This window comes from Somniosus microcephalus, chromosome 14 (genome assembly GCF_052327205.1).
Source record: "Somniosus microcephalus isolate GS21.2 chromosome 14, FLI_Smic_1.0, whole genome shotgun sequence".
In the NCBI taxonomy this organism is placed as follows: Eukaryota; Metazoa; Chordata; class Chondrichthyes; order Squaliformes; family Somniosidae; genus Somniosus; species Somniosus microcephalus.
Genome location: NC_141000.1, coordinates 9,947,560 through 9,969,618, shown reverse-complemented (window position 1 = coordinate 9,969,618; position 22,059 = coordinate 9,947,560). Strand labels below are relative to the sequence as shown.

Below are 22,059 nucleotides of genomic sequence, written 5' to 3'. Positions count from 1 at the left end.
ACCTTAATTTGCGCCACTGCCGCCACAGGTAGGCCCCGTGAACCAGGCGCGATTAGCGAGCGGCGCTGCAGAGGCGGTCGCTGCCAAATATCGCGATCGGGGTGGTAGTGGGGTGCTGTGCACACCGATGACGTCATCGGTGGCGGCGCAGCACAACAGGCTAACGCCACCATTAGCGCCCCAGCTAAATATCGTGGGAGGCGTGGCCAGTGGCGCTAAAGCCACTGAGTGCCCTCTTTAGGCGCTAACTGGTGGCGCAGCCCACCGAATTTCTCCCCTATATGACTCTATGAGGCCGGGATTTTGGACCTCGCACATCATTATCACGTTGATGGTGCTGCCGTAGGATGCCGCGCAGATTGAAGCTCCAATGTCCAGGTCAGTGATTGGGTTGCAAAGCGTGGGTCTGGAGGTGGAACTGGTGGGCCTCGGATTCCATGATCGGAGAGCTGTCAGGGGTCAGATAAGAAGATCGGTGGTGGGGGCGGTGGTCGGAGTGACATGGGGGGGGGCCTGCAGTATTGTTGGGGGGGTCGGCAGTGATGTCGGGGTGGGATCGGAGGTCGGGGCAGGGGTCGGAGGAAGATCGAGGGGCCTGGAGGTCGGAGTCGAGAGTGAGGTTGGAGATAACGGGACCGGGAGCAGCGGTGATAATGGTAAGTAGTTAACTTTTTTAATTCAGTGATGTTTAGCGTTGGTTTTCCCGGGGGTAAACATCACTGGCGCTGGCTGCCTCAGATGGAACCCAAATTTGCAAGAGGGAGCAGAAGCTGGCGCTCGGCCCCTTATTTGAATATGTTAATGGCCTAATGCCTGCTTCAGACATGGGGAAACGATGGCGACTGTTTGGCCCTTACCAAAATGGCGTCCGCCACGACAGTCCGCCTTAACCACCGGCACTAAGTAAGGTAATTTCTCCCCCTAAGAATTCAGGTGCAGACATCAGTTATGTGGAGAGACTAGAGAAGCTGGGATTGTGCTCCTTAGAGCAGTGATGGTTAAGGGGAGATTTGATGGAGATGTTAACATAAGAAATAGGAGCTGGAGTAGGCCATACGGCCCCTCGGGCCTGCTCCGCCATTCAATAGGATCATGGCTGATCTGAATCTAGACTCACGTCCACTTCCCTGCCCTCTCCCCGTAACCCCTAATTCCCTTATCTGCTCGGAAAATGTCTATCTCCATTTTAAATTTATTTAATGTCGCAGCTTCCACGGCTCTCTGGGGTAGCAAATTCCATAGATTTACTACCCTCTGAGTGAAGAAGTTTCTCCTCATCTCAGTTTTGAAAGGGCAGCCCCTTATTCTAAGATTATGCCCCCTAGTTCTAGTCTCACCCATCAGTGGAAACATCCTCACCACATCCACCCGATCAAGCCCCCTCACAATCTTATATGTTTCGATAAGATCGCCTCTCATTCTTCTGAATTCCAATGAGTAGAGGCCCAACCTACTCAACCTTTCCTCATATGTCAACCCCCTCATCTCCGGAATCAACCAAGTGAACCTTCTCTGAACCGCCTCGAGAGCAAGTATATCTTTTCTTAAATATGGAAACCAAAACTGTACGCAGTATTCCAGGTGTGGCCTCACCAATACCCTGTATAACTGCAGCAAGACTTCCCTGTTTTTATACTCCATCCCCCTTGCAATAAAAGCCAAGATTCCATTGGCCTTCCTGATCACCTGCTGCACCTGCATACTAACTTTTTGTGTTTCATGCACCAGGACACCCAGATCCCTTTGTACTGTAGCACTTTGCAGTTTCTCTCCATTTAGATAATAACTTGCTCTTTGATTTTTTCTGCCAAAGTGCATAACCTCACACTTTCCAACATTATATTGCATCTGCCAAATCTCTGCCCACTCTCTTAGCCTGTCTATGTCCTTTTGCAGGTTTTTTATGTCCTCCTCACTCACTGCTTTCCCTCCCATCTTTGTATCGTCGGCAAACTTGGATATGTTGCACTCGGTCCCTTCCTCCAAATCGTTAATATAGATTGTAAAGAGTTGGGGTCCCAGCACTGACCCCTGCGGAACATTCAAAATTATGACGGGTTTTGATAGATTAGATAGGGAGGAGCTGTTTCCACTGGTGGGTGGGTCGATAATCAGAGGACACAGATTTAACATAATTGGCAAAACTCAAAGGAGGAGATATTGGCCCGTAATTTCCGATCGGAGGCTTCCTACGTGTGGAGGCCTCCTCTCGGAAAAAATCTACGCCCTTACCTGAGGGCTCCCGAGGTGCGGACACTTCCGATCCTGGGCCTCTCCACAGTCGAAGTGCACAGGGCCCACGTATCCCAGGGGCGCAGGCAGTTCGCAAGCGCCCCTGGGATCACGTGGGCCATGGGGAGCCAATGAAAAAAGGGAATCTCCCTTCATACACCTGTCAAAAGTATGAATGGAGATCACCCCAAAAAGACACTAAAACATTAAATAATTTTTTTTTTAAACCATCACGTTTTTAAAATGATTTAAAATTACATAAAATTAAATATTTTAAACAAAAAGTAAATTTTTGAAGAAAATAATTCAAATTTTTTACAGGCTAAAAATAAACTTAGCTTTTTTAAAATTATAAATGAGTGAAAAGAAATTATTTTTTTACTTTTTTAAACTCTTATGCTGGTAAAAGCAGGCCTTACGCAGTAGCTTTTACCAGGCGTAAGATTTGTAAGGGTTTTCAGCGGGCAGAGGGGCTCCAGAAAACGGAACTCTCCCCCCACAGAGGCCCTTCTCCAGGGCAGGTGGAGGATCTGTCAAGGGCATTCTTGGCAGGTCGGAAATGCCGGTTTTCAGCGCCTGCCTGAAACCGGCATTTCCGATGTCCCTAAGGGCGTGTACACAGCTCCGACACACCCATAGGGATCGGAAAATACGGGCCGCGGATATGTTATTTACACAACGAGTTGTTGACCCAGATTTTGCTGCGGCCGGGCATCGAACAGCATCCGTTGTTAGTTAGACTTGCCCCTGGCATGTTTAGGTTTTTAAATTTTTGCATGGCAAGTTGCTGAAAGTGCGAACTGGTAAGGTCGCAGCGAGAGAAACAGGGCAACTGGGACCTGAGTAAACAGGGCGAGCAACTGTGTGTCTCCTTAACCCATCAGATTGAAGGACTATGAAATAAATAGCGCAAGGACAGAGAAGGAAATATAAAGTGGGTCTAAAATCAAGTACAGAAAGTGAAATAAAGAGAACGAGCAATTGGGTTAAGAGAAGGAGAAAACGAGACAGGAAGGAAAGGCAAAAAAATAGTTTTAATTTTAAATCTGACATATTTAAAATCTCCAATAACAATTAATACCTGAAGTAATGAGACTCCACACTTGTAATAGTTCATTTTTAGTGCCAGAGAGGTTGATTGGCAGTAATTAAAACTTAGCACGTCGTTAAAAGTATACTTAGAGTGGAATGGACAATGCTTAACTCTACGTGTCAAGTTTAGTTTGTATCTGCCGCTCAAGTACAGCAACTTCCCGCCGGTCAATGCATTTCGATGGTGAGCCAGACAGTGACATGCTGACTTCACGAAGCTAACAGCAGGGCGGTGCATCTCAGACTGCAACTTTTGGATTTCCGCGTTTAACCGCACATCTGCCCCTCGCCTGAAGTTGCTGCAGCATCTGCGCATAAATAACAGCGGCCGCCATTTGCCTCACCGTTATTTGGAGAGCAAAATCTGGCCCCTTATGATCTGGAACGCACTGCCTGAAAGGGCGGTGGAAGCAGATTCAATCGTAACTTTCAAAAGGGAATTGGATAAATGCTTGAAAAGAAAGAATTTGCAGGGCTATGGGGACAGGGCAGGAGGAGTGGGACTAATTGGAGAGCTCTTTCAAAGAGCCGGCACAGGCACGATGGGCCGAATGGCTGCCTTCTGTGCTGCAAGATTCTGTAATCTATCATAATGCTGGTTGGAAAATATACCCCAATGTTCAGCTGTTTTGTTTGAACATAAACATTCCCTACGCAGAAATAAAACAGTAAAAAGTGACTGGGCAAAAAAAAAACGCAAAGGGGCCTCTGCCCCTTTAAGAGCTCCTTTGCACATGTTGCTGTTCCTTCATGCTTACTCCAGATGGGCTGGCAGAGCACACAATGCAATCCTGTTGTAGACAGAGAGGAAATCACATGAGAAGCCATTTAAACCTACTTCCATATGATAATGATGCTTTCCCATATACAACTTGTGGCAGCACTTCATGCTGCCAGATGACCTCTCACAATGCCAATCGAGCAGGCATCCATTCCAACCGCCTGGCATGCCTGTTCTACACCGGTGTGAACAATCCCACTGAGATTACTGCTGCAACACAGATAATGATGCGATTATCTTCCGCCTCTTCCCCTCCCCAAATAAACTTTTTTTTTCAATGAAGGTAGTGCCCTATTTAAACACCAAAAAAATAAATACTGCCTCTGCCCCTCTGCGCCCCTCCCACCTCCGCAAAAATGGATCAATGGTATTGAAGAAATGTATGAGCAGATATTACTTTAAACTTAGTATGATAGCAAAATACTGCAGATGCTGGAAATCCGAAATAACAACAGAAAATGCTGGAAAAACTCAGCAGGCCAGGCAACATCCGTGGAGAGAAATTAGAGTCGACGTTTCGGGTCGAAACCCTTTTTCAAAACTGGAAAGGAAATGAAATAGATCGAAGGCAGGGCTGCGATAGAACAAACGAAGTAAAAGAGACATTAAGAGGTATTCAAAACCAGACGAGATGGTAATAGGACAGTGGAGACAAAAGATGGCTCAGATTAGGTGTGAAGTGTGCTGGCAGGATGAGAGACAGCTGCCATGTGGGAGAGAGACTTTAAACTTAGATTGACACGGTTCCTGGATTACTTGGTAATGTGAAGGTTGGACTATTGCTATTAAGTTAATCTGAGCTGACACTCCCAGTGCTGTACTGAGGGGGTGCTGCACTGCGGGAGGTGCCGTCTTTCGGATGAGACATTAAACCGAGGCCCCCGTCTGCCCTCTCAGGTGGACGTAAAAGATCCCGTGGCACTATTCAAAGAAGAGCAGGGGGAGTTCTCCCCGGTGTCCTGTCCAATATTGACCTCTCAACCAACATCACTAAAACAGATTGGCCTAGAAATTCATTAAGGCGCTGCCAGCTTTGCGCCCAGTTAACGCCTAAAGAGTGATTTTGCGCCAGAAATGAGTTTGCGCAGATATTCAGCGCAGCGGTATTGGCGGCGGTAGCCGTTAGCGCTGCGCCGGCACCGATGACGTCATCGGTGTGCGCAGTGCCCCGGTTCCGCCCCGAAACCGGCCCGATCCCCATATTTAGTAGCGGCCGCCTCCTCCGAAGCGGCCGCAAACAGCGACCAGAAAACGGGGCCGTCCTGCTGCCTTAGTGGGGCGCTTTAAAGCAGAAGGTGTGGCCGGCCGCTTTTTCGGCGGCTGCCTGCCCGCACCTCCTTCCCCGGCCTCCTCCACCCCCCCCGCGGCATTGCCGGCTGCTTTCCGCGAGCCCGGCACTTCTCCGTGGTGCCGGGCTCATTTGCCGGCACTATCCAGCGGCGATCTCCCTGTTGCAGGTAGCTCCCCCTTAAGAGAAGGAGGAGGCCTGCAGTACCACAGCCTGCCGCTCCGCAGCGGCTGGCGCAGCGGCGCCAAGAGCGCTGATATTCAGTGTCAGTGCCCCAAGCGGAGGCGGGCACACCCTGGTATAGCGCCCGGTTCCGAATTGGGGCGCTAACAATGAATATCTGACGATTGCTATAGGCTTCCCGCCCAGCACTAACTTTTGGGCGCTAGCCAGCTGGCGGGGCCATAGTGAATTTCTAGGCCATTATCTGGTCATTATCACATTGCTGTTTGTGGGATCTTGCTGTGTGAAAATTGGCTGCTGCGTTCACAGAATCACAGAAACCCCACAGTGCAGATAGAGGCCATTTCGGCCCATCGAGCCTGCACCGACACATATCCCACCCGATCCCCGTAACCCCTACACCAACACATATCCCACCCGATCCCCGTAACCCCTACACCAACACATATCCCACCCTATCCCCGTAACCCCACGTATTTAATCCCCCTAACACTAAGGGTCAATTTATCATAGCCAATCAACCTAACCCGCACATCTTTGGACCCACATTTGGTTACCCACATTACAACAGTGACACCACTTCAAAAGCATTTACTTGGCTGTAAAGAGTTTGGGACTTCCTGAGGCAGTGAAAAGCGCTATATAAATGCCAGTCTGCCTTTTCTTTTATTGAAAGTTTTATCATGAAAAACCCTGACTGCCCATTACTAAAATTGAGTTATTCCCACCAGTACAAGTGGGATTGTTGAGGGGGAGAGGAACCTCTCTCGTGGTCATTTAAAATAACCCCCCTTCCCCGCCCACCTTTCAAGGCCCACTTATGGGTGGCTGTCTTTTACAATCTGCACTTGCTTGTTTGCTTCCTTGTCTGCCTCCACTGGGACACACACACACACAGTCTTTTCCTGTTGAGGAGGGTCAGCAATTCAAAACAGAACACAATGCATCGCAGCCATGCCTCACACATTACGTCAAACAGTCCTTTGCAATGAATGTCTGTCTGCCTTTTGACACATTTTATTTGTTTTTTTGCAGGAATAGCCAGATTCACTGCCTGTTCTCTGGGCTGGTTCCCTCTGCTTGCCCGCCACATCCCCTTCCCCCAGCCAAGGCCAGACTGACCTTCTCCCATTCTTTCAAGACTAAAGGGTAGGGGTTGCCAACCCTGGCCGAACTTGTTCCTGGAGGGTTCATTGCATGACCTCCCACCTCCAACCGCCCCGCCCAATCACACTGCCTTTTCCCCCCGATCTCCAACATTTTTATAACTAATAAACGAAAGAGTTCAAAGCAAATGAAAAAATACACACAATTTCTTTTAATGCCTCTGTGACGTTTCTCCCAGATTCTCCCAAGTTTTCCCCAGGAGAATAATCATTAATTCCTGGAGACTCTAGGACATTCCTGGAGGGTTGGCAACCCTACTGAAGAGCGAGTTGAAATCAACCAGCCTAGATGGAGAATGACTTTTCCGATCCAGAGATAGCTTTAAATGAAAGAGGTACAAACGTGCAGAGACGGAGGTCGTACAACGTACCGCACCGAGGATAGTAAACTCAACGCAGATAACACTCTCACACACTCCCTTGCTGGGCTGTGCCGTCATTTGGAGGAGCCAAGTGAAGACCAGCTGCTTTACCACAAGGAAGGAGGAGAATTGGAGGACAAGTCAATCTTGGCCAATCTTTGCACAACTGGACTCCTCAAGATTGGCATTGGCAGAAACCTGAGAAGAGGTTGTCTATTTACTCTAACAGCGATAAAATGGTGCAAAGGAGCCGAATGAATATTCCAGTCAGCAGACCACACTATAGTTGTGCTGATTCTGGGAGAACTCTTTTTATGTATCATTTATTCAACTCAGAAGTGAATATTTTATTGGAGTTGTGTGCATTGTATGGTTAGAAAGTAATCCAGGATTTGCCTCAGTTCAAATTTGGCTCGGAGCAGAGCTAGAGCCAGGGCTGAATTTAATCCTCCCTTCCCAACGGGAACAGTACGGAGGGGTAACAAAGCATAACAAAGACCGCCTACTTCCACCTCCGTAACATCGCCCGTCTCCGCCCTTGCCTCAGCTCATCCGCTGCTGAAACCTCATCCATGCCTTTGTTACCTCTAGACTTGACTATTCCAACGCACTCCTGGCTGGCCTCCCACATTCCACCCCACGTAAACTTGAGGTCATCCAAAACTCGGCTGCCCGTGTCCTAACTCGCACCAAGTCCCGTTCACCCATCACCCCTGTGCTCGCTGACCTACATTGGCTCCCGGTTAAGCAACACCTCAATTTCAAAATTCTTATCCTTGTTTTCAAATCCCTCCATGGCCTCGCCCCTCCCTATCTCTGTAACCTCCTTCAGCCCCACAAACCCCCCGAGATAGCTGTGCTCCTCAAATTCTGCCCTCTTGAGGATCCCTGATTATAATCGCTCAACCATCGGTGGCCGTGCCTTCTGTTGCCTGGGCCCTAAGCTCGGGAATTCCCGGCCTAAACCTCTCCACCTCGCTACCTCTCTTTCCTCCTTTAAGATGCTCCTTAAAACCTACCTCTTTGACCAAGCTTTTGGTCACCTGCCCTAATTTAACCTTATGTGGATCAGTGTCAAATGTTTTGTCTTAAAATACTCCTGTGCAGCGCCCTGGGACGTTTTACTACGTTAAAGGCACTATATAAATACAAGTTGTTGTTGTTGTTGTAAGATGGCAGGAAGCGGGGTCGTGCTGCATTCCTGCCCCCCCCCTCCCCCTACTATTTTTATTTACCTGACGACAGGCATGGTAAGGCCGCTGGCCGTAGAGGAGCGAGGGCCGAGTTTAAATGACAGTGTTTTAAGCACAAGCCATTTGAACCGCAGGCCCAACTAGGACAAGCTCCAGCCCACCAGCAAAAACTAGCGGCAGCAAAGATCCAGGTCCAGGTGAGTAGGCTAGGCGGATCAGAAGTACTGACCCACTCTTCCCAATCGTGTACTTGCTGACCCCAAACCAACCTGTTAATTCCTTCCCGGGGACCATTTCCGTGGGTCTCCAGTGGCAGCCCGCAACCACCCAATCCCCCAGCCCCCAATCGCCAATGAGCCAAAGATAGAGCGATGAGAAGGGGTAACAAAAAGCTTGGTCAAAGAGGTGGATTTTAAGGAGGATCTTAAAGGAGGAGAGGAACGTGTAGAGGTGGAGAGGTTTATGGTGGAAATTCCAAAGAGTAGGAACCAAGGAGGTGCAGGGACAACCACGAATGTGGGGCAAAGGACATGGGGATACACACAGGCCAGAGTCAGAGGAAGGAAGTAATGGTTGTAGAACTATGGAGAGGCGAGGCCATGGAGTGATTTAACCACAGGAATTAGAATTTTAAATTTGAGGCATTGTGGAACTGGGAGCCAATGGATGTCCGCCAATATGGGGTAATGGACAAGCAGGATGTGATGTAGGATAGGACATGTGTCGCAGAGTTTCGGATAAGCTGAAGTTTATGGATAGTGGAGGATCACAGGTTGGCCAGGAAAGCATTGGAGTAATTGGGCTGGATTTTGTCAATGGGGACGTGATGGAGGCGGGACTCCCACTTTTTGGGGTGTAGTCCCGCCTCCATCGACTTGTGGCCAACCCACGCTATTTTCCCTTGATTGACCTTGTTAAGCCCGCCCAGCGGGCTCAGGAGGCCAATTAAGGGACACCTGGTTACTGGTGACGTCAGTGATTGACATTTCATCTGTCAAGAACTTTTGACAGATGAAAAATCAGCGTTTGACAGCTCTGTGAAGCTGTCAAACACTGACAATCTGTCTTCTAACTTGAGTCCTTCTACTCAGACTCAGTTAGAGATCTCTCCAGACCAGAAAGCAGAATGCTGCAGCTTTTGGCAGTTCAGTGGCCATTCTGCTTTCTGTGTCGGTGAGCTGAGGGACTCCCAAGAACTGAAGGAAGGAAGCCTGCAGGAGAAAGTAAAGGTATGTAAAACTTATTAAAACACTTTACACTTACCTCACACACTTACCTCTGCACACATGCACCCATCACTCACCTGCACAACGGACATCTTGACCCCTCCAACCCCTGCAGACCGACGGTCCGCCTCGCTGACTTGACGTGGTTCGGAGCCGTCGGGAAGCCCACACTTCAGGGCTAAGAATAGGGATTAGGCAGAAAACTGCCTGTTAACTACCTGTTAACAGGCAGTTAATTGGCACTAATCCCCTTCCTGCCTTGGGGAGGTGGCTCCCAGCACAGGTCAGGTACCCACCTCCTGGGACATTGGCACAGAGGTGGGTTGGGGGTGGGATGGGTTCCTGCCCCCCCGGTTCTGCAATTTTCCCACCACTCCCGCCACCAAACCCGCCTCCCCGGGGCTTGGAAATTCGAGCCCATTGAGTCTGGAGGTGACAAAGGCATGAATGAGCGTATTACCAACATCTGGATTTGTTGTCTTGAGGATTATTGGTTCGAATCTATTATTTCTGGCTGAACTTGTTCTCACATTGAACAACTTCTCCTTTAACTCCACTCATTTCCTCCAAATCAAAGGTGTTGCTATGGGTACCCGCATGGGTCCTAGCTATGCCTGCCTTTTCGTGGGCTATGTGGAACAATCTTTGTTCCAGTCCTACTCAGGTCTCCTCCCTCACCTCTTTTTCCGATACATTGATGACTGTATCGGTGCCGTTTCCTGCTCTCGCCCCGAACTAGACAATTTCATTCACTTTGCCTCCAATTTCCACCCTTCCCTCACCTTCACATGGTCCATCTCTGACTCTTCCCTTCCCTTCCTCGACTTCTCCGTCTCCATCTCTGGGGATAGGTTATCGACCAATATTCACTACAAGCCCACTGACTCCCACAGCTACCTGGACTACACTTCCTCCCACCCCGCCTCCTGTAAGGACTCTATTCCATTCTCCCAGTTTCTCCGTCTCCACCGTATCTGCTCCGACGATGCCACCTTCCACACCAGTGCTTCCGACATGTCTTCCTTTTTCCGCAACCGAGGATTCCCCTCTACCGTGGTCGACATGGCCCTTGACCGTGTCTGTTCTATCTCCCGCACTTCTGCCCTCACCCCTGCCCCTCCCTCCCGGAACCACGATAGGGTTCCCCTTGTCCTCACCTTTCACCCCACCAGCCTCCACATTCAACGGATCATCCTCCGCCATTTCCGCTACCTCCAAAGTGATCCCACCACCAAACACATCTTCCCCTCCCCTCCCCTTTCAGCATTCTGTAGGGACCGCTCCCTCCGAGACACCCTAGTCCACTCCTCTATCACCCCAAACAGCCCTTCCCCTTCGCCTGGCACCTTCCCGTGCAAGCGCAGGAGATGTAACACCTGCCCCTATACCTCCCCCCTTCCCACTGTCCAGGGCCCCAAACACCCCTTCCTGGTGAAACAGCGATTTACTTGTACTTCTTGCAATCTATTACACTGTATTCGCTGCTCACGATGCGGTCTCCTCTACATTGGGGAGACCAAACGCGGATTGGGTGACCGCTTTGCGGAACACCTCCGTTCAGTCCGTAAGGGTGACCCCGAGCTTCCGGTCGCCTGTCATTTTAATTCACCGCTCCATTCCCACTCGGACCTCACCATCCTTGGCCTCTTGTATTGTTCCATGGAAGCTCAACGTAAACTCGAGGAACAGCACCTCATCTTCCGATTCGGCACTTTGCAGCCTTCTGGACTCAATATCGAGTTCAACAATTTCAGATCATAGCCTCGGCCCCTATTACTTTTTTACTTATAATTTTTTCCACCCCTTTGTTTTGGGTCCTCCTTCCCCCCCACCCCCCACCCCCCACCCCCACTCCTTTCCTTTTGTTTCTCTCTCTCACCTGGCAGCTGTCTCTTACCTGCCAGTACACTTCACACCTAATCTCAGCTGCCTTTTGTCTCCATGGGCCTATTACCATCTCGTCTGGCTTCGAATGCCTTTTATTGTCTCTTTTTCTTCTTTTGTTCAATCGCAGCTTTGCCTTCGATCTATTTTCTTTTCTTTCCAGTTTTGAAGAAGGGTTTCGACCCGAAACGTCAACTCAAATTTCTCTCCATGGATGTTGCCTGACCTGCTGAGTTTTTCCAGCATTTTCTGTTGTTATTTTGGCAATAACTGATAGGTTATACATAGTCCGTGTAAGGGAAGGATTGCTCTGATCACTACGTGCAGGAAAATCACAAAGACTTTCTTTTTAATGCATCTGTGATGTTGGGATGCATAATGATCAGAACAATTCTTCCCCCATGTTTAGTACTTTCAAGATGTAGACAGCAGATGGGAGCCCAGAAGCAGTTTACACTAGTCTGGACTCAGAAAGGTGGAGTCTGCAAGTCCTCACGTTTTGCCTCTTTCCCATTTACACCAATGTCTTTTTCAATATTGGTCTAACGTTTTGTGTTGCAACCCATTGTGTAGTACAATGCTGGTCGTCCTTTCAAACAAATAAGAATCACCATACAGCACAGACGGCTGTAGAAGGACTGAAAATTGATGCCATAATTTTCACAGTTTGGTGTTAGAACGGGGCGGTGAGTTTAATTGTTTCAAGAGCTGATAAGAATGCAGTGTTAGAAAGGAAATTATAGAAACAATGAGAAAGCTGGGAGTGAACAAGGCCTTCCAAAAATAGCCACAGTGTCGCCTCTGCCTTTAGTTGTCAGGGCTCCAGATTAAACAGTGACTGACTGACATCATTCCACAACTCACAAAATCACCCAAACCAAATAGGAGAGAGGCTGACTGAAGAAATTATCTTTTTCTATCGACCATTGGTAATGCTTCAACTTCACCTCTATCTCCCCTAATTCTGCCTTGTGAGGCTGCACACAAATCTATCAGCGTCATAGACATATTTATGCCATCTCGAGTTCACAAGGCTTCAAAAATGGATCTTAAATTAAAATCATCCTCACATTTTATTTTATATCTGTCAATAATGTCTAATATTAGTTTAACGAAGCGGCCTTGAAGTGCCGTATAAACATTATTTTTCAAAAGCTTTTTTTTCGGAACCTGTAAAAATGAAAGGGTTCTTTTAAGAACTCTGTCTGGTAAAAGCCAGAATTGTACAGATTTGGCTACTTTTCAAACTAAGCAAGCTAATGAAAAGTGGGCATTGCCTCTATACTGCCCTCTCTGAGGTTGACTTAAAGATTTAACATTCGATCTTACCTTCTTCCCTAAGTAAAACACTCAATGCCCTGAGCTGAAGTGATGCTACTCCTGATCGCTTTCCCTATGTACTGGGAAGTGCGCAGGTGCATGGTTGCGGGGTGAGGATAGAAATGACTTCTTGATTTATTAGCCTGCTGACTCTCACCGTCTAGATTCACGCATGAAGGATGCCGCCCTTGGTGAGGGTCCAGGGGCTGATGGCACCAATAGAACTCACCGCAGAGAAGGGGAGAAAAATAAAGGAAACTGTGAAAGAAAAGTGTTTTAATTATCAACAATAAAAAAAAGCAAGAGTTTCATTTATATAGCTTCTTTCATGGCCCCAGGATGTCCCAAAGTGCTTTACAGCCAATGGAGTACTTTTTTGAAGTGTAGTCACTGTTGTAATGTAGGAAACACGGCAGCCAATTTGCACACAGCAAGCTCCCACAAACAGCAATGAAGTAAATGACCAGATAATCTATTTTAGTGATGTTGGTTGAGGGATAAATATTGGCCAGGACACCAGGGAGAACTCCCCTGCTCTTCTTCAAAATAGTGCCATGGGATCTGTTTGCATCCACCTGCGAGGACTCAGTGTAACGTCTCATCTGAAAGATAGCATCTCCGACAGTGCAGCACTCCCTCAGTACTGCACCGGAGCGTCAGCCTAGGTTTTTGTGCTCCAGTCTCTGGAGGGGGACTTCAACCCATCAACCTTCTGACTCAGAAGGTGAGAGTTCTACCTTCTGAGCCACAGTTGCCACCATGAGAGATGTCTCTCTCGGTGAGGGTCCTGGGGGCCCGATGGTACCAATGGAACCCACAGCGGAGAACCGGAAAAAAAACAGGAAACTGGAAAAGAAAAGAAACACTTCTATCCTTTAATTATCAACAACATTTGACAACATGGGCAACATGATTACATTTTTTGGGTACACAGTGGTCAAGATATTTAACCTCAGAACAAAACACTTCTATACATTTTGTCACATACAAATACTGTTCTGGATGGTTTCTGGCAGAAATCGTGACTCACCATTAGGAGCTCTGACACAGATTAGAGAGCTGTATACAATCAACAGCAAACAGTGACTACACTTCAAAAGTACTTCATTGGCTATAAAGCTCTTTGGGAAGTCTTGAGGTTGTGAAAACATAGAAAAACATAGAAAAATAGCAGCAAGATTAGGCGATTCGGCCCTTCGAGCCTGCTCCGCCATTCAATACGATCATGGCTGATCCTCTGGGCTGGATTTTCATTGGGCCGTGGAGTCGGGATTGGAGGCGTGTGGGGGGTTTAAAATCCCAAAATCGGGGGTCCCGACCCCATCCCGCCCCCAACCCGCCTCCATGCCAGTTTCAAAGGAGGCGGGTACCCGACCCGCACTGGGACCCGCCTCCCCGAGGCGGGAAGGGGATTAGTGCCAATTAACTGCCTGTTAACAGGTAGTTAACAGGCAGTTTTTAGCCTAATCCCTATTTTCATTGTTGAAATGTGGGTTCCCGATGGCTCCAAACCACACCAAGTTAGCGAGGCGGGCCGTCGAGATGAAGGGCTTGGAGGCTTCGAGATGTCCGGTGTTCAGGTGAGTGCTGGGTGCATGAGTGCAGAGGTAAGTGTGTTTGGTGTGTGTAAAGTGTTTAAAGAAGTTGTACTTACATTTACTTACCTTTACAGCCTTCCTTCCTTCAGGTCTCAGGAGTCCCTCATCTCACCGGCACAGAAAGCAGAATGGCCACGATCTGTCAAAATCTGCAGCCTCTGCTTTCTGTTCCGGGGAGATCTCTAAATCATCCTGAGAGGAAGGAATTAACCTGGAGTACAGATTGTCAGTGTTTGACAGCTTCAAACAGCTGTGAAACGCTGATATTTCATCTGTTAAAAGGTCTTGACAGATGAAATGTCAATCTGTGACGTCACTTGTTGCTGGGTGGCCCTTAATTGGCCTGCTGAACCCCAAAAGTTGTAGTCCCGCCTCCCACCCGCCTCCTCAATGAAAATCCAGACCCATATCTCAATACCATATTCCCGCTCTCTCCCTATACCCCTTGATGCCTTTTGCGTCTAGAAATCTATCTGTCTCCTTCTTAAATATATTCAGGGTCACAGGGATTCTTCCACAGAAGTGAGGAGATCTCTCTTTGGCAGTGACTGCCACCGGCCTCCAAGAATCGCATGCTAGGAGAATACCACCTCCACCATACTGCACACCTAGAAAGAGCATTGATAAAGCCCAATAACTTTACCAGGTTAGCCAAGGTAGGAGAGTCCACTATGACCTTTCATTAATGCAACTTACTAAGGGTGTATGACACTTTCCCTCACACTGTCTTAAAGTGCTTTGAAGCCTTACAGTGAAAGGTGTTATATAAATGCAAGCTCTGGCTTTCCTTCAAACATTCATTTCGCATTGTCACAGCTACATTTAATGAATAAGAAAAATCCTTTTTTTTTTAAATCCTTATATTTTTTCCTTTATGACTGGAAATACGTGTCGTGCTTTGCCTCGGCACCAACCGAACAAATCCAACGGCCAAATAATGAGTTGTTTATTCCCGTTACTCTGGGATTTTATACGAATACCTCCTGTGCAAAAGCGGTGCCAGCTTTGCAGCTCCGAGCTGCGGGTCCAATCACCAGAGCTCACTCAGTTTGACTGCTTGTCAAGTTGTGGTGCAGCTACGGGAAATCTCGGTACGTTATCCAGAATAAAGGCGGACGTCTACGTTATTAATAAATCTGTAAAGAATTTCCTTTAAGAAGAACACGCAAAGATTCAGCGGGGGGGGAGGAGGGGGGGACGCGTCGCAGGAAATTAAACATTGGTTTGATTTTGCAGTGGCATCCTCACTTTAAAAATAAACATTTTGTGACTAATACTGTAGTTCAGTTTGCTGGTCGTGAAATGAAGCATTTTTAACGAGTAATTAATTATATCAGAAAAGTAATATTAGACAGCTATGTGGCAAAGACCTTTCCATAATTATAACTATGTCATAACATTTTGGTAATCACTTAATAAAAACCATAGGAAATTTTTGTTCTTCTGTGTGTGTGTGTGTGTGTGTGTGTGTATGTGTTTTGAAACAGAGACTTTGCAACAGGATGTGGTTTAGCACTGAGCACCAAGCCTGGCCTACACCAGGTTTCCTGTCAGGCTGTGACTATTAAAGGCTGGGGCCGTTATCTCTCTGCTGTCAGGCCCGGCTAACAGTAATGCTTGTCCTTAGTGCCTCACTTCCTTGGTTTCTTACAGCATTTCCTGAGCACAAATCGATAAACCATTGACATGCTTTGGAAGGGGAAAATACTTTTAAGAAAGGCACAGGAAGCTGATGTTTAAAATCTCAGTCTTACGGGGCCTGGAAGAGAGAGAGCAAGAGAGAGAGAGAGAAAACTCCAATTTTTTCTACAAATTTGAAGCTGTGTAAACTTCCCGAATTTGCTGCCAAGAAGTGGAATTGCCTCTTGTGAAAGGACGACCAAGGGATCCTATCGTTTCTTTTCGCCCACAATGTGGACTCTGCAAAAGTCATTTTCTATTACTCCTTGCTGACTAAACGTCGTGTCAGGATGTGAGTCTGCACTGCCTGCTGGCCGAGGCGGATTCACTGGGATTTTGCTTTTTTTTAAAAAAAACTGATGGTTGTTTTCAGACAGCTCTCGTGGTAAAGCAATTTGAGGCAAAGATTATTTAAGTCATCTTGTTCACCCATGAAGAACAAGGGAGCAAAACAGAAAGGAAAACGGAAGGGTGCGAAGGACACTGCGTTCGGTTGTGACCTAGGCGAATACTTACAGAACTCCGGACAGGATGGTAAAGTAAACGCTTATTATGTTTGACCTTACTTTTAAAAGCTGCCTCTAAGGGTGTCTTTTTAATCTCTGTGCACCACCAGTGTTTCTATTTCTGTTGTAAATTGTGCAGTCGGCAGCCCGGTGAAAGGGGCATTTATTCCGTCAACTAAATCGCACCAGCCCTAACTCGGAAATGGTAGAAATTTAAATGCAGCATCAGTGGATCCTTTGTATTTTACAGTCTGATTATAACATCAAAATGTGGAACTTCAAAAGAATTTCCATGCAAGTCCTGTACGTTTGGAAGTTTTCCGGTTACTCTCATTTTTGTGCAAGTCAATCGGTTTCGAATCATTGGCTCCTCGGACATTAAGACGTTCCCATCACCTCACTGCTCCTTTGGCACCTCTACAAGTTCTTGGTGGAACGGCATTAACACAGCCACTCACAGTTTTATTCCTTGTAATACGTAGCAGCGCGACAACAGTTTATCGAATAAAATGTAAATGCAAATCAACGGGATACAGTAACTAACACCCACAACAAATACTAGGTGGCAATGCCTCAGGCAGGACTGCCACACTTGTAGAGTCATTTCTAGATTTTTTAAAAATGCTTTCGCTAACACTATGGTCCAAAGTCATTTGTTAAATCAGGCAGGTAATCAGTCTGGAGGAGAAATTGTCTTTTCTAGTGACAGTATGTGACAGAGGTGTCGAGGGCGGTGGGGAGGATGTGGGGAGGAGGAGGAGGGGGGAGGACAGAGTGGGAGGGGGGGGAGGGGTTCCCCCTGGCCTTGTAGAATGCTCGACTGTAGTTGCTAAAAGAAAGGTAGGAATTGATTTCAAACTACAGGTTGAACTCATTGGCTGGTTCCCAAACAGCTGGCAAACAGATTTTTCTCAGTGACTGCACGATTCAGCGATGCTACAAAGGAGACGGAAGGAGTTTCATGACTGGAAATGCTTGGCTGTTGGCAGGTGGAAAAAGTAATAATTTCTGCAAAACCAGGGTTCAGACGAGGTTGAAAGTGGCTGTGGAGCATATTGCAGGGAAAGGCTCCTCGGATTTCTTACAGCAAGTCGCGTTCTCCTTTAGAAATTCTATCTTGTGCATTAGCATAAACGCGGCATGTCCCCACTGATTGGTAAAAGAGCAATACCATATACAGGAAACTCTCAATTTACCGGCACCTAAATAACCAGAAATCTCTGTTAACCAGCAAAATTCAGGAGTAGGTTCAGGTAAGTTTTACTTCATATTAGTGGCCGTTCCTGGATCTGTGGCCGTGTAACCAGGGTTCCTGCACCTGTTGCTAAGCAACAGGGACGCCTGGATCTTGTGGCCGGGGTTCCTGCACCTGTTGCTAAGCAACAGGGACGCCTGGATCTTGTGGCCGGGGTTCCTGCACCTGTTGCTAAGCAACAGGCTCGCCTGGATCTTGTGGCCGGGGTTCCTGCGCCTGTTGCTAAGCAACAGGGAAGCCTGGATTTGTTGCTGTGTACGGACGCTTGTACTTTTTACTATACCTCTCTGTAATCCGGACTTTTTGATAAACCGGCAGCACGCCAGTCCCGTCGGTGCCGGATAAAAAAGAGTTTCCTGTATATATATATATAGACGCACACACACACACACACACACACATCTCTAACGATACATTATATATATTACATATGCTTAATTGGCTATTGTTCAACTTGAGTTGTCATTGTTTGTCCAAATGTGCAAAGAAGGACCAAATCAATCTACCCCACTGGTTGGCGAATCACTGGAGACTGCTTATATCATCACTCTGCCAGCACGAGACTGTTTCCTGTTCATTTTGTTGGGAAACAAAGCATTTTTTTTAGATTAAACTTCCAGCTGTTTTAACGTCGAGCTCTTTTCTGTACTTGTGCACAGGGAACAAGCAGTGCTGTGCTACATAAATAAAAGTGTTCAGGGTCTGACCACCGTTCAAGTCCAATTGTTCAACAGCACCTCATCTTCCGATTAGGCACTTTACAGCCTTCCGGACTCAATATCGAGTTCAACAATTTCAGATCATAACCTTGGCCCCTATTATATTTTCATATTTTTTATCCACACTTTTGGTTTGTGCCTTTTCCTTTTTTTCCTCTCTCTCCTCCACATGGCAGCTGTCTCTCACTCTGCCAGCGCATTTCACACTTCATCTAGAGCCATTGTCTGTTTCTTTACCTGTCCTATTACCATCTCGTCTCACCTTGAATATCTCTTAATGTCTCTTCTTTCATCCCCGCCCCCATTTCCCAGCCCCCAAACTGCCTTTTGTTTCATTTCCTGCCTTTTCTCTCTTGTAGAAGGGTTTCGACCCGAAACATTGACTCTGTTTCTCTCTCCACGGATGTTGCCTGGCCTGCTGAGTTTTTCCAGCATCTTCTGTTGTTGTTCAAGGATGGTTCGGGAAGTCAAATCGTTAGAGCTGAATCTCTTTATGTTTGCTCATTTTGGCGAAGAGATAGCCTCGAATAAAGGAGGTGGCATAGTGGTTAGCACTGTTGCCTCACAGCGCCAGGGACCCGGGTTCAAATCCGGCCTCGGGCGACTGTCTGTGTGGAGTTTGCACATTCTGCGTGGGTTTCCTCCGGGCGCTCCGGTTTCCTCCCACAGTCCAAAGATGTGCGGGTTAGGTTGATTTGGCTATGATAAATTGACCCTTAGTGTTAGGGGATTAAATACGTGGGGTTACGGGGATAGGGTGGGATATGTGTCAGTGCAGGCTCGATGGGCCGAAATGGCCTCTATCTGCATTGTGGGGATTCTGTGATTCTGTGATGAACTGCCAGTGGCCAGTGTCATCATATTATTTGTTTGTGTTAACACTCAGATCCAACTCTGATTAGACACGTTAGTTAAAAGTTCAGGGGGGGAAATGCTGCTTTTAAAGACTTGTTAACAGCTACTTATGAGAAATGTTTTCCTTAATTATGGTTGGAAGCTGCGAGCGGGGAATAATTCAAAACCTTTTGTCTTATAACCCTCCTGTGAAGCACCTTGGGACGTTTTACTACATTAAAGGCGCTATATAAATACACGTTGTTGTTGTTGTAATTCAATAGTGAGTATTTAACTCCAGTTCATACCTGGAAACAATGGGGGAGAAGAAGTTCAACACCATTTCTGCCTGTTTCTTGGGCGTAAAATGAAGCTTGGGGAGATCAATTTTAGATTGTGCTTAGCCGCGCCCGATCTCCCCCGAAGGTGCACTGGATGCCATATTGGGAGCAGGCGACTTTTACACGTGCAGGGTGCCCGCCGGAACCAGACGTTAGGCGTCTTGCACATGCCAATCAGGGCCCCAACGCAGTTGTAGAACTCTGATTGAAATCGGTGTGCAAATGGGCAGAGCTTGTGCCAGGCCTGCGGAATTGTTCATCCTGGACCCACGAAAACACCGCAGGCCAAGATATCCTCATGTAACTCAGGAGGAGAAAGCAGCACTCTGCGCGTGTACCAATTGGCTCCTCAGTGCGCTTCACCAGAGCTACCCTTTCATCACCAGTCCTCCCCTTTCATCATCAGTGCTCCCCTTTCATCACCAGTCCTCCCCTTTCATCACCAGTGTGCCCCTTTCATCACCAGTGCTCCCCTTTCATCATCAGTCCTCCCCTTTCATCATCAGTGCTCCATTACTCACCCTGGCTTTCATTTTTCTCAGTAGCTTCTGCACTGTGTGTTTCTGAGCTGACATCTGCTTCCAACGAGGGAAATGACATTTGCTGGTGTGTTGAGAGATACAATTCGGCTTTGGCTCAAAGACGAGAGGGTTGTCCTTGCTCTATGAAATGAGCAGATGGTACATTGTGAGTCTATAAGCACACTTACCCATTTGTGCACTGCACTGTCAGCACTTGCGTGATCAGACAGTTAAGCACGATCTATGTATGTGGAGGTGTTGATCTAACATATCATGCAAATCCTAGTATATCTGAACAACAATTTCTGCCCCAACTGTGAAGCCTTGGGATGTGTCACTGTATTCAAGGTGCTGTATAAATACAGGCTGTTATTGTTACGCTTCTCCAACCTCTGAAGGCCCCATGCCTTCCAAGCTGTCCCTACCAAACAACTCAACAGCGTCCACATAAGGAGTGTCCTGTTTCTTGTCTGGGACTCCACCAACTGGTTCACGCTGCGAAGTCTGGAGGTGTGCCAAGTTAGCCTTTAAATGTGAGAACAATTCCTTCCTGCGGCACATTTCCCTCGCCATCTCTTTGCTTGTATTATTTCATTTACACAATAGTACTATTTTCTATTATTGCTGCATCCTCAACAAGATTGCTCTCCGTGAGTACAGTACGTTTGCATATATCTTAAACCACTCCTGCTTTTCTTCACGCCATATAACTCCTACTTTTCAGTGAGTCATCTCCTATCTTTGTGTTCTCTATCGATGCACAGAATTTCTGATGGATCTGCTGCCAAGTCCTTTAGAGTCACGAGGCAATGCTGAGCATACCTCTGATGACCTGCCACATCAGTTGCATCTCTTTGCATTGTTGAATCAAAACCCACTCGTACCACTTCATTGCAATGGTGGCCAGTGACTGATATCTAACAGGGTCTTTTTGTACTTGTCATCAATCGTTCCTCACTCTACAACTGGCCGAAGGAGCCATTGACACTTCTGTTAGCTAAGCTATTATTAGCTGCTTGAGAAATGTTCAAGGCTCATTATTGTTATTGTTTGGTGATGGGTTGTGTCATAAATCTCATCATCGAGAAACTACCTATGAAATAACACTGGACGGCCAGCTGGTGGCGTCGTCCAAGGAGTATAAATACTCGGGCGTTGGTCCCAGCTTGCCAGGGACATTTTGTAAAGACAAGGAGCTAGTGAAGTACAACTAGACCTCCATGTTCTGAAACAAGTTGATTAAAGCCTTGCTTTATGTTCAAACCAAGTGCGTATTGAGTTTTATTACGTCAGGCTGTGTCTTTTTTTTTTATTTGCACTAATGAAATCACATTCTCTGGAAACACATTTCTAGACCACGCCTTCCTGCAATTTCGTTCGTGTTTTTATGAAAAACATTTATTTCTACCATCTTTCTCAAAAGTTAAGAAGGCAAATGGTATGTTGGCCTTCGTAGCGAGAGGATTCGAGTAAAGGAGCAAGCTTGCTGCAGTTGTACAGGGCCTTGGTGAGACCACACCTTGAGTATTGTGTGCAGTTTTGGTCACCTTATCTGAGGAAGGATGTTCTTGCCATGGAGGGAGTGCAGCAAAGATTCACCAGATTGATACCTGGGATGGCAGGAATGACGTATGAGGAGAGATTGGGTCGATTAGGCTTATATTCGCTAGAGTTTAGAAGAATGAGAGGGGATCTCATTGAAACTTATAAAATTCTAACAGAACTAGACAGACTAGATGCAGGAAGGATGTTCCCGATGGTCGGGGAGTCCAGAACCAGGAGTCACAGTCTAAGGATAAGGGGTAAGCCATTTAGGACAGAGATGAGGAGGAATTTCTTCACCCAGAGAGTGGTGAACCTGTGGAATTCTCTGCCACA

General features: G+C 47.1%; 1 protein-coding gene across 1 annotated transcript in view; it reads left to right on the top strand.

Moving 5' to 3' along the window:
• The first annotated feature begins 15,860 nt into the window (after positions 1–15,860).
• The window catches only part of arhgap31 (Rho GTPase activating protein 31), a 164,776-nt gene continuing 158,577 nt past the window's right edge, over positions 15,861–22,059 (top strand). The window contains exon 1 of the mRNA XM_086006228.1: positions 15,861–16,539. Within this exon, the coding sequence (XP_085862354.1) occupies positions 16,437–16,539 (103 nt within the window). The 5' untranslated portion in view covers positions 15,861–16,436. The remainder of the gene's footprint in view (positions 16,540–22,059) is intronic.